At 43.2% G+C, this 16169-nt stretch overlaps 2 protein-coding genes across 3 annotated transcripts in view; one reads left to right on the forward strand and one right to left on the reverse strand.

Annotated features, from left to right (window-relative positions):
* The window catches only part of SEPTIN10 (septin 10), a 69351-nt gene extending 59201 nt beyond the window's left edge, over positions 1-10150 (reverse strand). For both annotated transcript variants that reach the window (XM_037527385.2, XM_037527388.2), the window contains exon 1: positions 10012-10150. In XM_037527385.2, the coding sequence (XP_037383282.1) occupies positions 10012-10041 (30 nt within the window). In that variant the 5' untranslated portion in view covers positions 10042-10150. The remainder of the gene's footprint in view (positions 1-10011) is intronic.
* A 373-nt stretch (positions 10151-10523) lies between these two features.
* SOWAHC (sosondowah ankyrin repeat domain family member C) lies at positions 10524-15937 on the forward strand. The gene is made up of 2 exons (XM_037528796.2): positions 10524-11074; positions 11124-15937. The coding sequence occupies exons 1-2, from the start codon at positions 10652-10654 to the stop codon at positions 12240-12242; spliced, it is 1542 nt and encodes a 513-aa protein (XP_037384693.1). The 5' UTR covers positions 10524-10651; the 3' UTR covers positions 12243-15937.
* The last annotated feature ends 232 nt before the right edge of the window (positions 15938-16169 follow it).

Here is a 16169-nt window from a genome sequence, read left to right on the forward strand (position 1 = left end):
AAACTTGAAACAAGAAATGAAAATAGACAATGAGAAAGCCAGAAGGACACCATACTATCATAATGAAAGGTAAACTACAGAAAAGCACATAATAGTTAAGCTTCCAAGTTTCCAAAACAAAGAAAAATAATGAAGCTGATGATATGGAAAAAAAACAGAATACCTATAAATGAAAACCAACCAGACTAACTTCTCTGAAGAAACACACGCTAAAACTGAATGAAGTGACATTTAAAAAAATACCAAGACTGAAAATGTCAGCCAAGAATACTTTATCTTTCAAAGCTCTCCTTTCTCTACGAGGGAAAAAATAAGGTCCTTCTCAGACAAACAAAATTCTCAGAAATTCATTACTGCTAAATCCTCAACTCCAAAAATATTACAGGAAGTCTTAAAATCTAAACCAATTGAGGAATGATCAGCAAGAACAAAACAAGATAGTGAATAGAACCAAAAATTATCATGAAATGGCAATATTGATACATAAAATGTGTCAATTATCACCCTAAATGTTAATGGACTAAACTTACCAATAAAAAGACAAAAGAGTAGCATACTTACTAAAAAACAGAATCCAACCTTCTGCTGCTCTAGGAAAAACACTTAAGCTCCAAAGATAATCACAGATTGAGGGCCTCCCTGGTGGCGCAAGGGGTTAAAACATAACCTATGAAGCTATTCGCAGCCACTGCAGCACAAGTTTGATTGCCGGCCAGGGAGCTACCCACATGGTGCAGCAGACCTCTCCTGACTCACCCGCTGCTCCCCTCAGCAGTGTATTTCAGTACATCTGCCTGTTCTGTTCCCCACTGTCTCTGGTGAATCCTCTCACCCCCACACCTCTGACCTGTACCCCAGTTCTTGTATGCATAAATAAATCTTTAAAAAAAAAATAAAGATAATCACAGATTGAAAGTAAAGAGTTGGAAAACAATTCTACATGCAAATGGCCCCCAAAAGAAGACAGGGGCAGTCATACTTACATCAGATAAAATAAACTTCAAGCTAAAAAAGGTGACAAGACACCAAATGGACAGTATATAACAATCAAGGTAATAATACACCAGGAAAAATAACACTCATCAATATACACTCACAAAATGAGGAAACACCAAAATACATTCAAGAATTACCATCAGCTCTAAAAACACACATTGGAGAAAATACCTCTTTTTTTTTTAAAAGATATACTTATTTATGCATACAAGGGCTGGGGTTTAGGCCAGAGATGGGGGGTGGGAAGGGGGTGATTCACCAGAGGAAGAGTGGGGAGCAGAACAAGCAGATCTACTGAAATACACTGCTGAGGAGAGCAGTGGGCAAGACAGGAGAGGTCTGCTGCGCCATGTGGGGCAGCTCCCTGGCCCAGGGATCGAACTCACGCTACAGTGGCTGGTGACAACTTCATAGTGTTGTGTCTTAACCCTTGCACCACCAGGGAGGCACTGGAGAAACTACTTATGTAGTAGGACACTTCAATGTCTATTCCCACCAAAGGACAGATCAACAAGACAGAAAATAAACAAGGACACAATAGCCCTAAATGAAGATATGGATAACATGGACCTAACAGATATTTAAAGGACACTATACCCACCAAAAACCATATACACAGATTTCTCAAATGCACAGGGAACATTCTCCAGGATTGACCAAATAATGGGTCCAAGACATATATCAACAAGCATATGAAGACTAAAATTATACCAAGTATCTTCTCTGGACATAAAGGTATCAAACTAGATATCAGCTATGAAAAGAAAGCAAGGACCTTCCCAAATTACAAGGATATTGAACAATGCAACTGAAACACCACTGGGTTAATGAGGAAATCAAAGAAGAAATTAAAAAGTACCTTGAGATGAGTGCCAAAGAGAAACAACATATGAAAAACAGCAAAAGCAGTATTAAGAGGAAAGTATATAGCAATACAGGCCCACATCAAGAAAAAGAAAGGGGGCAAAAAGTAACTTAATCTCCCATCTGGAGGAACTAGAAAAAGAAGAACAAAAAAATCCAAAAGCAAATAAAACAAAAGAAATAATTAAAATTAAAGCAGAAATAAGTAAAATAGAAATGTAAAAGACAATCCAAAAGATAAATGAAAGACAAATGAAACCAAAAACTGTCCCTTCAAAGCATTAAATAGACAAGCCTCTAGCCAGGCTCACAAAGAAAAACAGACAAAATACTCAAATAGGATCATAAACAAAAAAGGAAAAATTACAACACATACAGCAGAAATCCAGAGAATAATCAGCGATTACTATGAACAGTTATATGCAAACAAGTTCAAAAATCTGAGATGGACAAATTCTTATAACTATATACCATCCAACGCCAAATAAAGAAGAGGGGAAAAAAAGAAAAAACTAAACAAACCAATTACTAGTAGCGAAGTTGAATCAGTTCAAAACCCTCCCAAAACACAAAAGCCCAGGTCCACATGGTTTCACAACTGAGTCTACCAAATGTTCAAAGATGAACTGGTGCCTATCCTACAAAAATTCCTCTAAAAAGTTGATAAACAAGGTATACCACAAGTACATTTTATGAAGCCAACTTTACACTAATACCAAAACCAAATGAAGACAGCACTTAAAAAAGAAAACTACAGACCAATCTCCCTAAAGACTACAGATACAAAAATACTCAACAAAATCCTAGTTAACTAAACCCAACAATGCATCAAAAGAATAATATATTGTGGGCCTCCCTGGTGGCGCAAAGGGTTAAGTCGCAACACTATAAAGCTATTTTGCACCCATCGCAGCATGGCACATAAGAGTTTGATCCCCAGGCAGCGAGGGAGCTAACCCACATGGCAGCAGACCTCTCCTGTCTGCCTGCTGCTCTCCTCAGCAGTGTATTTCAGTCAGTCCATCTGTTCTGTTTCCCACTCTGTCTCTGGTGAATCCTCTCACACCCCGCACCTCTGGCCTGTACCCCAGCCTTTGTGGCATAAATAAATCTTCAAAAAAAAAAAAGAATACATCGTGACCAAGTGGGATTTATCCTAGGGACACAAGGATGGTTCAACATCTGAAAATCAATCAACATAATTCACCACATCAACAAAAAGAAAAACGAAAACCATGTGCTCATATCAGCAGATGCTGAGACAGTATCTGATAAAGTTCAACATCAATGTATAAAAGAAGGGTCCTTAAAAAAGTTGGGATAAAAGGCATATACCTTAACATAATAGAAAGCATATATGACAAAGATAGCTAACATCATTTTTTTTTTTTTTTTTTTTTTTTGGTGGGACCCTCACCGGTGCCCGGGGATCGAACTGGCACTGCAGAGGCTGCAGGCAGCCTCGCAACCCAGTGCTCAACCGCGGCGCCACCAGGGGAGGCCCTAACATCATTTTTAATTGTGAAAGACTGAAAGCCTTCCCATGAAGATGTAGAAAAAGACAAGGATGTCCATTCTCACCACTGCTTTTCAATATAATAGTGGAAGTCCTCTAAACAAGAGAAAGATATAAAGCAATCCAAATACAGAAAGAAGTAAAATTATCATTATTTGTAGATAATGATAATATATACAGAGAATCTAAAAAACACAGAAAACCTAATTGAAATAATAAACCAGTTTAGTAAAATCATAGGTTACAAAAATCAATACACAATAATCAGTAGCCTTCCGGTATGCAATCATTCTCAAGAGCAAGTAGTTTTAAAAAAATGGCATTTACTACTGTACCAAAAAATACATAGATACCTGGGAATAACCTAACAAAGGATGAGAAAGACCTATACAAGGAAAAACTACAAAACACTGTTAAAAGAAACAGAAGATGACACAAAGAAATGGAAAGACATCCCTATTCATGAATCAAAGAATTATCATCCTAAAAATAGCCAAACTACCAAAAGCAATTTACAGATTCAATGAAATTCCAATAAAAATATCAATGGCATTCTCCAAAGAAATGGAACAAATACTGCTGGAATTCATATGGTATCATAAAAAACTCCAAATAATAAAATTTCTCCTGACTAAAAGGGGAAAGTATGGAGGCAAATAACACCATAAAGCCATAATAATAAAAACATCACAGTGCTGGAACAAAACAGACACAGATTCCAATGGAATCAAATTGAAAATCTAGAAATAAAAACACATATATGGTCAACTAATCTCTGATAAAGGTGCAAAGAATATTCCCTGGAATAAGGATAATCTCTTTGGGCCTCCCCGGTGGCGCAGCGGTTGAGCACTGGGTTGTGAAGCTGCCTGCAGCTTTTGCAGGGCCTGTTCGATCCCCGGCCGCCAGGTGAGGGTCCCATATGGCGCGCAGACCTCTCCTGCTGCCCACTGCCCCCCTCAGCAGTGTGTTTCATCAGTCTACCTGCTCTGCTCTCTGCTCTGGCTCTGGTGAATTCTCTCACCCTCCCGCGCTTCTGACTGTACCCAGTGCTTGTATAAATAAATAAATAAATCTTTAAAAAAAAAAAAAAAAAACAAGGATAATCTCTTCAATAAATAGTGCTGGGAAAACTGGACTGCCATATGCAAAAGAAAGAAACTAGAAACCATACACAAATAACAACTCAAATATAAGTCCTGAAACCAAAGTATACACAAAAGAAAACATAAGTAAAACACTGATTGACATAAACTCAGAAAAAACTTTGAGGATTCATCTCAAGGAAAATAAAGGAGAAAACCATCTAGGGCCGTATCAAACTAAAAAGCTTCTGTACAGCAAGAGACAGTACCAAAATGAAGAGACATCCTACTGAATGGAAGGAAATATCTGCACACTATACAACAGAAAAAAGAATGATCTACAATGAGCTTACACAACTCAACAAAAACAAAGTGAACAACCCCATCGAAAAATGTGCAGAAGGGCTAAAAAGTCACTTCTCCAAAGACGAAAGGCAAATGGCCAACAGGCATATGAAAAAATGTTCAACATCACTAATTTTCAGGGAAATGCAAATCAAAACCACAATGAAATACCACCTCACATGAGTGAGAATGGCCCATTTAAAAAACAAAAAGCAAAAAAACCTGGAAACAAATGCTGGTGAAGATGTGGAGATCCCTCTGACATTGTCGGTGGAATGTAAAAATGGTCCAGCTACTACAGAAAGCCGTTTGGAGATTCCTCAAAACACTAAAAATTAACTACCATATGATCAACTCGTAGGAATCTGCCCAAAGAACACAAAAACACTAATTCAAAAGGAAATCTGTTCTATGCTTACTGCATCACTATTTACAACAGCCAAGATATGGAAATAATCCGAATGCCCCAAAACAGATGAATGGATCAAAAAGTTGTGGTATAAGCGGTTGAGCGCTGGGTTGCGAAGCTGCGCGCGGCCTCTGCGGCGCCGGTTCGATCCCCGGCTGCTCCCCGGCCACCAGAGGAGGGTCCCACATGGCGCGCAGACCTCTCCTGCCGCCCGCTGCTCCCCTCAGCAGTGTACTTCGGTCCTTCTGCCTGCTCTGCTCCCCGCTCTGGCTCTGGTGAATTCTCTCGCCACTCCCGCTTCTGACTGTACCCAGTGCATGTATAAACAAAACAAACAAACAAAACCAGCAAACAAATAATAAGCATGCCTCTATAAAAAAAAAAAAAAAAAAATCAAAAAAAAAAAAATCAAAAAAAAAAAAAGTTGTGGTATATATACACAATGGAATTTTACTCAACGATCAAAAAAGACAAACTCATGGCATATGCAGCAATATGGATAAGTTAAAAGCAAAAAGATAAACATCAGATGGTTTACGTATAGGTGGAATATAGAGATACCAAAGAAAAAACTTACAAGCTGACCAAATATTTGAGGGACACAGCAAGAGGGATAGAAGGGGTGTCAGTATAGGGGAGGGCATAGCACAGCACAAGGGAATTTGGTGATGGATCATGGGTGCCATGGTGGTGGGAGAACTACACAGTAACTACACCTGATCAGAGAAATTAATTATTGTACGAAAATGAACAATGTAAAAAAATTAAAAACATATATATATAATTCTCTTAAGATACAAAAACTACCCTCACTAAAGGATAACTAAAAAGAAATATTACAGAGTTCAAAAACACTGCAGCTGAAACAGAAAATGCCAAGTGCAGACAGGAATTGACAAGATTTAGACCACATTTAAAAGTTTTAATAAGAACAGCAGGAAGAAATGGAAAATTATGAGCATGGTTCTCAGGAACTAGAAAAGTAGTCAACATTACTTCAGGATTCATTACTGCAGTCAGCAATATATAACTGTAGAATAGAGATCTCTTGATTCATAAGAATGATGCACTAATAAGGAATATGACATAGGTAATGAATGAAACAACCTGACCAACAGCAAATCTCATCACACTAGGTGTTAGTCCTTGAGCGAGACACTAAACATTCCTGATACTTCATGTACTCTTCTATTAAAAATAAAAAGTCGGGGCCTCCCTGGTGGCACAAGGGGTTAAGATGCAGCACTATGAAGCTACTGGCAGCCACTGCAGCACAAGTTCGATCCCATGCCAGGGAGGTGACCCACAGGGTGCAGCAGACCTCTCCTGGCTCGCCCCTCTCAGCAGTGTATTTTGGTCAATCCGCCTGTTCTGTTCCCCACTCTGTCTCTGGTGAATCCTGTCACCACTACAACCCCCCACTTCTGGCCTGTACCCCAGTTCTTGTATGCCTAAATAAATAAATCTCTATTTAAAAAATAAATTTTAAAACTAAAAATGAAAAATCTAAGAATCTGTTATGGGCATCAAATGAGATTTAGCACAAAACTCTTTAAAAAATAAAGTAGAATGAACATGAAAATAGGACACACCCAAAATCATGGACATAACTGAAGAAATGCTGAGGGTGGAAACAATAACTACCAAATACATACATTTAGGAGGAAAAGTCTAAAATCAATGCACTAAGTAAGCGTCTCCAAAAATAAACAAACATACTTTGAAAAAGAAAAACAAAATAAACCAAAAACAAGAAAAAGAAAGAAAATAACCAGAAATCAGTTGTATTGAAAATAGAAAAACAATAGAGTAAAATCAACACAAGGAAGAACTGGTTCTTTGACATGATGCATGAAATTAAAAAACTTTTACCAAGACTGACAAAGAAAGGCAAAACAGACAAATTATAATTATCGGGAATGTATCATGGACTATCACCACAGGCCCAGCAGACATCAAAAGGATGAGGGAATACTATAAAGAACACTATGCAGAGGATTCTGGTGAATGCTCTCACCCTCCCCCCCACACTTATGGCCAGTACCCCAGCTCTTATATGCATAAATAAATAAATCTTTAAATTAAAAAAAAGAAAAGAAAGAAAGAAGGCTTGAGTTGTGTAAACTTTCTGTCGATCTTTGATATCAGTCCCTTATCCATTGTATGGTGGGAAAGCAAACTGGTCCAGCCACTATGGAAAGCTGTGTGGAGGTTCCTCTGAACATTAAAAATGGATCTGCCATATGATCCAGCAATACCACACTCCTAGGAATCTACCCAAAGAACACAAAAACACTAATTCAAAAGGAAACCTTCACTTCTATGTTCATTGAGCACTGTTTACAATAGTGTCCCGAACCCTAATGTCCCGAAACAGGCAAACGGATCAAAAAGTTGTGGTGTATTTATACAATTACTCAACTATCAAAACAGACAAACTCATGCCGTTTGTGGCAACACAGGTAGAGCTGAACCGGAGTATGCTAACCAAAATAAGTAGAAGGAAAAAGATAAATATTGCATAGTTTTACTTATGTGCAGAATATAGAGACAATGGAGGACAAGAATAGAAATCAAGACCCTTAGACATGAATGGCCAGACCAGGAGGCGCAACGCCCAAAAACCATCAAACTGCTACAGGGAGTGTCAGGAGCACAAACCATCTACCCACAAAGATGAGCCCCTCATTGAAAATGATAAAACCTAATGCTGCTCCCACAACAGGGCAGCAGTCTTTCTGCCCACCTGTGACTATACAGGTGCTTCCTTTCACCAACTCTCTCCCTCCACAAGGCAGCAGCTTCCTGCCTGCCTGTGACCTGTACTGTGACCTGTACCTGCCAGGGCTTCTCTTCACCGACCTCCCTCAGCAGAGGCAGCTCTTTTTCAGGGTTGCCCGCCTGCAGCCATGCAGGCCTCTCTTAGCAAACCTGTCTCTTTTGGGGCAGCTCATCCTGCCCGCCTGTGTCTACGCAAGTGTCTTTTACTGTGCTATCCCTTTTCTAATAAACCTGCTCTTTAAATATAACTACAGTCTGTGTCTCGTGGAGAAACTTGCCTGGGAAACTTGCTGTGTGCTGCTGAAAGGGGAGCTCAGGTGAAACCTTTCCCAGAGTGAACCCAAGCCCTCTCCCCCCCCACCCCCCCCCACCCGCACTCCTATCTCCGAAAACCCCATCATTGGCTAGTTTGGGGTGTTGCGCCTCCTGATCTGGGCATTGATGCCTAAGGGTCCTGATTTCTATTCTTGTCCTCCATCAGAGACACCAAACAAAAGATCAAGAAAAAGACAAAAAAGTAGCAAGCTGACCATAGATCTAAGGCATACAACAGGGAAGGGGGAGGAAGCTGGGGTGTGAGGCCAGGGAGGGAAGCACACAAAGGAATATCTTGATGATTCACAGAACTATGGGGACTACCCCTGAAGGGAGAAACCATTTATTGTACAAAAATAAACAAACATGTAAGAAAATTTAAAAAAGATAACTTTACTGTACAGCAGCTGACAAGAAATCAACATCAAAAAAAGTGCTCTCTTATGCCCAATTTAATTTTGAATATTAATCTGAATCAGAGATTAAAAAAACACATTTTCCTCACACACGCACATGCACACAAAAACAGCAATTGTAAGGAAACAGTTCAGAGCAAACAACTGAGTCACCTCTAAAGACATGATGAAGCGGAAAGAGACCCAAGATGAAGCAGGCAGAAAAATCCTTATCCAGGCGCTATCAAAATTTTGGCTGCATAATTTGGCCACATCACCTATCCTCTCCCACTATAATCGGAACTGTTCCTATAATCTAAAGGTCTAATTTAGAAGATTCCTTAGACCAGTAGTTCTCAAACTTTTTGGTCTCCATCCCCAAGGAATTTTTGTCTGCATTACAACCATTATAGTACTAGAAATTAAAACAGATTTTTTTTTTTTAAGTACACACAGGGACATGTTCCATTAGCACTCCTATAAAACCGTGAGATCATTCCACATCAAGTAGTGTTTGGAAAGATCGATTCCACTCTCCTAAGAGAGTGGAAAAGGCAATTAAGAGCTTAGTAATACATATATTTAATAACTGTACCCTCACTGTGAGGGCCACTATTGCATGAGATAAATATACAAAGTGATTTGAAAAGCATAAAACACAGGACAAACCAGTCACAAGTATTCTTATAAAGTATGAGTGCCATGGCAAAAAAAATGGCTCAAGTCCTAACAGAGAGTAACTCGGTCAAGTCTCATGTTGGGTAAAAAAGGAGCTTCTAAAAGGCCAAGGAAGTTGGGCTCCATTAAAGGGTCGGAGAAGTATGCACAACTGTGGAAAGAAAATCACTGCCATTAGAGCAATCTGCTTGGCGTGTTCAAAACCGTTATCAAAAAGACGGAACTACAATCACTGCTGCATATTCAACTTTTGGCACAGACCAGGCAGCCGTGCAAAAACTTGTGATCGCGGCAGCGCCCCAGCTCCCGGCGGGGCGGGGCGGGGGGGGGAGAGGGAAGGGGTCTCTCTCGCGTCCCGGGCGGGCTGCGCCCGCACCCGCCGTGAACGCGGCGCGCACCAGAATCCCTCCTCGCGCCGGGTCGGGCCGGCGGGCCGCGGGGCGCGAGGGGCCGGCGGGACGAGGGTTAGGACCGGCGAGCCGCACTCCCGCCCGCCGCCCCCGCGGGCCGAGGAGGCTACGCTGGAATTCCAGGGGAGGCGGGGCGCGGCTCCGGGAGTCGGCGGGGGAAGGGCGTGGGAGTGGGGTGCCGAGAGGCGGAGGGGGCGTCGGGGCGGCCGAAACTCACCAAGTGTCGCGCCACGTCGGAGGAGGTCATGGTCCCGAGCGGGAATCCAGAGATGGCGGGCTGAGGGCCAGCGGAGCGACGGTCTGGCCCACGGCCTCGAACGGCGCAAGCCAGCCACGGCTGGAGCGAGCGGAGGCGGGGCGGGCGGGGCGGGCGGAGCAACGGGCGGGGCGGCCCCCTCGGGGGCGGGGCCCGGGAAGGGGCGGGCTCGGCCTCGAGTCCTTAGTGACGCCGGCACCGCGCAGGGGCGGGGCCCCCGTCGGGGGAGCGCCAGGTCGTCGCGCCGCCGGCGAGACGAAGCGCAGCTTGTGGTTTCAGAGCCCCAGCCGGGGCGGCGCGGGGAGGGTGGGTGCTTGAGGAGAACACGAAGGAACCAGGCCCAGGGGACCAGCCGGCGGGGGCCGGAAGTGGGCGTGGCGGGGCTCGCCGGCCGCGGCCGCTGAGGTTGAGAGCGGCTGGGGGTGGGGTGGGGACCGGAAGTGGGCGGGGCCTGTGGGCGGGGCCGCCGGGGCGCGGCACGGTGAGGCAGTGGCTGAGGCTCCGCGGGTGGGGAGTGTCGACGGCCTCCCGGGACCTAAGGGTGGTCGGAAGCCGGCGTCCTCGCGGCCTCGACGGCACTGAGGCAACCTGCCGGCCGCGGATGGAGGGGCCCGCGGAGTTGGAGCCCCAGGCGGTGTTGCGCTTCCTCGCGGAGCGCGGAGGCCGGGCCCGGCACGCGGAGCTGGTGGGGCACTTCAGGGGCGCCCTGGGCGGCGAGCCGGAGCAGCGCGCCCGCGCCCGCGCCCGCTTCAAGGAGCTGGTGAACGCCGTGGCCACGGTGCGCACCGACCCGGCCGACGGCGCCAAGTACGTACACCTCAAAAGGAAGTTTTGCGAAGGCTCCCAGCCGGCCGGGGCCGCGCCCCTCCAGGTCCCGCCCTGCGTCTCGGGCACCGCGGAGCACGCGCCCCCCGCGGGGACACCGGACCCACCGGAGGAGCCGGGGGAGAGTGGCCTGGGCCCCGAGGAGCCTCTGGGTCGGGGTGTCGAGCCCGGCGATGGGAGACCCCCGCCGCCGCGCTCGGTTTACCAGACCCGACCGACGACGGGCGGAACCGACGGCCGGGGGCGAGTGGCGAGACCTGGAGCGAGAATTTCGGGTGCAACCTGCAGCCTCTGCCGCGGGGCCTGGCCCCAGAACTTGGTGGAGACCCGGCGCCCCCAGCTGCAGGGAGACGCACGCAGGCGGCTTCCCCGGGGAGGTCGCCACCCTGAAGAATCCCCGCCAGAACGCTCGCGACCTGGCGCCGGGCAGCTCCCCGCAGCTGAAGAGGAGCGCCGGTCCGGGCGGCGGCCCCGCGGCCGCCTCCGGGGGAGGACGCGGCAGAGGCGGGGGCGACTCGGATGACGTCTCGGTCGCTTCGTCGTCGGCGGAGGAGGAGAGCGGCGGCGGGGCCTCTGTGGCGCTGGACCCGCTGGAGCACGCCTGGATGCTCTCGGCCGCGGAAGGCCAGTGGGACAGCCTGGAGGGGCTGCTGAGCAGCGATCCAGGCCTCCTGGCCAAGCGGGACTTCATCACTGGCTTCACTTGCCTGCACTGGGCCGCCAAACACGGCAGGCAGGAAGTCCTGGCCTTGCTGGTCAACTTCGCCAACAAGCACCAAATGCCCGTGAACATCAACGCCAGGACGAGCGGAGGCTACACTGCCCTGCACTTGGCCGCCATGCATGGGCACGCGGAGGTGGTGAAGCTGCTGGTGGGGGCCTACGACGCAGATGTGGACGCGCGGGATTACAGTGGGAGAAAGGCCGCGCAGTACTTGAGTCAGAGCACCGCTGAGGAGATAAAGAACCTGGTGGGAGCCCTGGACCTGGACCACAGAGAGAGCGCCGCGGGCGGTGGCGGTGGGCGCTGGAGGTTTTCAAAGGTGCTCCCTTCGCACCTCATCACCTACAGACTCTCGCACATGCCAGAGGATGGAGGAGATCCCCACCACCACTTGGCTGAGGGATTGGCTGGAGGCAAAGTAAAGGAGCCAGGTCGTAAAGCCTCTGGCAATTCTAGTGGAAGGATCAAACCCAGACTCAACAAAATGCGCTTTCGAACGCAAATCGTCCATACCACACCATCATTCAGAGACCTAGATCAGCCTCTGGAGGAGGGAGAGGAGGAGGAGGAGGAGGAAGATGACCACTCTCTTAAAGGCCACTCTTCATTCAAGTTGAGACCGAAGTCCAACGTATTTGGGTAAAACTGTCTTTCAGAAAATTACGAAGTTTGTCTTCACGGATAGACTATTAGATATAGGTAAGGATGTAAGTAAGGTCAGAAGTCACTTAGGCTAAATTCTGTGTTCTGAGTTGGGGAAGTTGGAATGGGGAGCACTTCATCAAACCTTGACCTGGTACCTTTGCACATGCCACCCTCTTCCCTGCCTTCCCTCTTTATCTGGGGATACAGAATTGATGATTAAGAGTTCCTTTGCTTTAACCATTCTTGGATACCATACAAAGTAAGAAATACAGCACTTGGAAGTATCTCTTGTTTAAAGGTGGTTACGCTCCCAGCTCCCAAATACAAATTGCAATGAAACCGACAGTATCTTTAAGGGTGAACAAAAACTGCACGCAGCCCTCGTTGATTGGATGGTTGGTGGTTTTTTTTTGCTAGTTGCATTTTAAGTGACTATGGAAGGACAAGTCAGAGTTGAAATGCAGAAATACTAATTAAAGAATAATGAGTATGGAAATCCTGTTACTATCCTATTTGTATTGTTAAGTAGTCGATTTAAGAAAAAATCAATTTTGGCTGTAATCACTGAGCTAAAATTTAGGCAACATTCATTTTTTTAAATTACTCTAGTACATTTTCCTCCTGAGTTTCTAATAGTGTAAATAACCAAACCAGGTCTTATTCTCACACCCAGAAAGCCAAACTGAACCCCAAGAAATGTCTTCAAACAGAGGAGTTTATTCATGGTGGCCTCAAGGGAGTCCCCTTTTCCCCCAAAAAAACAGCTCTAGGAATGGTAGGCAGTGTTGGAATTACAGAATTGGGGAAGGAATGTGAGGGAAGTGCAGGGTTTCACATTTCCAGGTAGGAAAAGGTTCTGGGCAGTCTGGGCAACATGAGTGAAGGCATTTGACTTTCCCTGGAGGGTATTTTCTCAGAAGATGTATGTTTCTGATGCCACTGTAAACCCCAAAGGGACACAGAATTTTTAGAGATGTAACACAGTTTTCCAAGTTCCCAGGAATGCAAATAGAGCCAGTTAATCCCGAAAAGAGGATGAGGGAAAGAGTTTAATTCCACTTATACTAGTTTTTAGGGTAGAGATTTTTTTTTTTTTTAATTTATTTTTGCAAAATGGAGGAGATCTGGACACAGTAGCACTGTTTTGAGAATTCGGTATGTTGTTAAAAACTACACGAAGTTTTATGTCAAGAAAATACTTTTAACAACCCATGGTACTTTAAAATGCTGCCTCTGGTTCTAATTCTTAACTTGTTTTACTATTTTAAAAGTAAATATGCTGAGGTTTTTATCTTAGGGTCTTAGGAGTATTGGCTCTGTTTTGCAAGACCCTCCTCTTTGGTGGTGCTTAGAGTTCAGTTGACTATAGAAACCATTTCTGGTTTTGGTGATTAACAAAAGTTGACATAAACATTAGCAAACCTATGCTTCTGTGAAGTAATTATTAAATCAACTCTGATTCTCATGTAAGGTATGCTTTTTTACTGATGAAAATCATTCATAGTCTATGCTCTGTAGCAGTGTAATTTTAAAGTACTAAATAATTTCAGTTTTCAATACTTTCTTGAATCCATTAGTGACACAATGACATTATTGAAAAACTTAGTATGTCTACCCAGTTAAAATCAGCGCTTTGTAAACGGGAAAAGAAAAGAAATGGGACTCTTATTTTTAAATGCTGCTGGCTAATGAATTCCTTTGTACCTAAATGAGAAACATCAGTCATTAAAAGGTTATGTGTATTTCTTTATGTTTTACTCAAGTATGTTAGGGTAAATGCCTTTGTAATTATAAAATTTAACTCACAAAATTAAATCTATTGTAACAAGATTCAAAACAACTTATGTGGAAGACTAATTTCAACAAGTCCTTCTCAGTCTTTTGGATCTCCTGATTGGTACCTGCAGCCTGTAGAGATTAAGCAGTAAGTTAGCAGTTTGCAGTGAATGAACCAGTATATTAATTGCACAGAACTGCACTGTTTAGTTCTCAGATCTTTAATTTCCCAAATAATAGAAATTTGTAAAAAGTTTGTCACTTCTTCAGATAGCATTAATTCACATATATACAAACTGTTAACTGTTGTGTGCCTTTATTTTTTGTTTTTACATTATGGAAATGGACCATGAACATTTGAGAAGCACTTTTTGGCCATACATGTATGTGAAAAAGTTTATAATTTTGTACAAATTAAAATTAGATTCATTGAAGGTAAAAAGCAATCACTTGCTATGTATCATGTACACTTAGTGCAGAATAATCTATAACGTTCTATCGAGGAATTTTGTCATAAATATTAAGTAAAAGTAAAGCGTAAGAATATATCCTCTAGCACCATTGAAATGTTCTATTGAATAGTATTAATGTCTTAAATATGTATGTTAGTAACTAATCACATGAAATCAATAATTTGCTACTTATTTAGAATTGAGTCAATACTTAATATTCACTAAAGATTTTCACTTTCTTGATAAAGCTTATTTCTTATATTAAATTTTCAAAACTCATTTCTGCCAGAACTACTTCTAACATTCTTTATCATGATGTGCTTCTGTGTAAGAAGTGTGGCATTCTTAACTACTTAGCTGTGTACATTCCTCTTATTTTTCAGTTTCCAAATTGAGATTATATTAAGCAACTATTGGGCCTCCCCTGTGTCGCAGCCTTTGCAGCGCCAGTTCGATTCCCTGCCGGCCAGGGAAATTCCCACAAGTTGTGGCAGACCTCTCCTGTCATGCCTGCTGCTCCCCTCAGCAGTGTATTTCGGTCCATCTGCCTGTTCTGCTCCCCACTCTGTCTCTGGTGAATCCCTTCACCCTCCTGTGCCTCTGGCCTGTGCCCCAGCTCTTGTATAAAAATGAATCTTAAAAGAAAAAAAAATACATAAAGCAACTATTTGTGCAATTTGATATTTGTGGAATTGTGTTTACTAAAATGAGAATATGAATGTCATTTAGTTAGAAGTTTGTTGGAAAGAAGTTTTGTTTGAAAATCCAGCTATGTCCTTGTGTTTCTTATAAGTACACTGAAACTAGCTAATGTTTGTAACAATTCTCTTATATGGAATATGAAATGCTGTTAGATTATATACCTTGGAAATCTCATACTATTTTATTCATGCCTGAAATCTTAGAGTCTGGCAGGCCATGTCTCTTATTTTTTAAGGAAAACTTTGGGAGTTTAGAATGTAAAATTTGTCAAGTTTTGTCAAAATAAAAGTTTTACACTAATTTTTTTTCCTCTGAATTGTCTAAATTTCAATAATCCTTTATATTTTTTACCTGTTTTGTATTATCCCTTGTCTTCTACCCTTAATTTACAAATAAGAACATGAAAGTTGCTGACTGTAGTGGATGGCAGTTGGTATTAACTCCAGGTTCAGCGCTATTCACATTATGTTTTCCACAATTGAAATTGCCAAATTTTGGCAAAACTGCTGCAGTTTGGACTAATTAGGAGGAAACAAGTAGGGAGTACTTCCATCACTACCTTAAAAACATAACAAAATGATCCTGTACACACTGTCTACCACAAACCTTTCCTACCCAGACTGGATATAAAGAAGTGTCTGAAATTGCTTTTTTCTCTCTTCTTTAACCTCCATTAAACATTGTGCATTAATAAATTCATTTCCTATTCAAGGCTTCCTTTGTTCTTTATCTTAAAAAGTTTTAGTTCTGTCAGGTGGCAAAGGGAAGTGAAGGTCCTGATGTAATTGCTCTTTTTTTTAGGAAGATTCCCCTTAAGATTACATGCTTTTTAAATTGCTGCTATTCATATATGACAATTTTTAAAACATTTGCAATAGTATGAGTTTAGAATGAATTCTTGAGAGAATCTTAAAAGAATTCATTGAGCAGTCTACTTGAAGATGTCTTTGTATTTTTTCTTTGTGAAAAATATTTATTTCTGAAACAAATGGCAT

The sequence above is a fragment of the Talpa occidentalis genome, unplaced genomic scaffold, assembly GCF_014898055.3.
Source record: "Talpa occidentalis isolate TD23 unplaced genomic scaffold, MPIMG_talOcc4v2.1 talOcc4.5, whole genome shotgun sequence".
Lineage (NCBI taxonomy): Eukaryota > Metazoa > Chordata > Mammalia > Eulipotyphla > Talpidae > Talpa > Talpa occidentalis.

Excerpts from the sequence above, each read along its gene's own strand:
- SOWAHC (XM_037528796.2), top strand. The coding sequence starts at position 10,652 with ATGGAGGGGCCCGCGGAGTTGGAGCCCCAGGCGGTGTTGCGCTTCCTC. Across the intron at positions 11,075-11,123 it reads GACCCCCGCCGCCGCGCTCG|TGGCGAGACCTGGAGCGAGA; the intron begins GTTTACCAGACC and ends GCCGGGGGCGAG.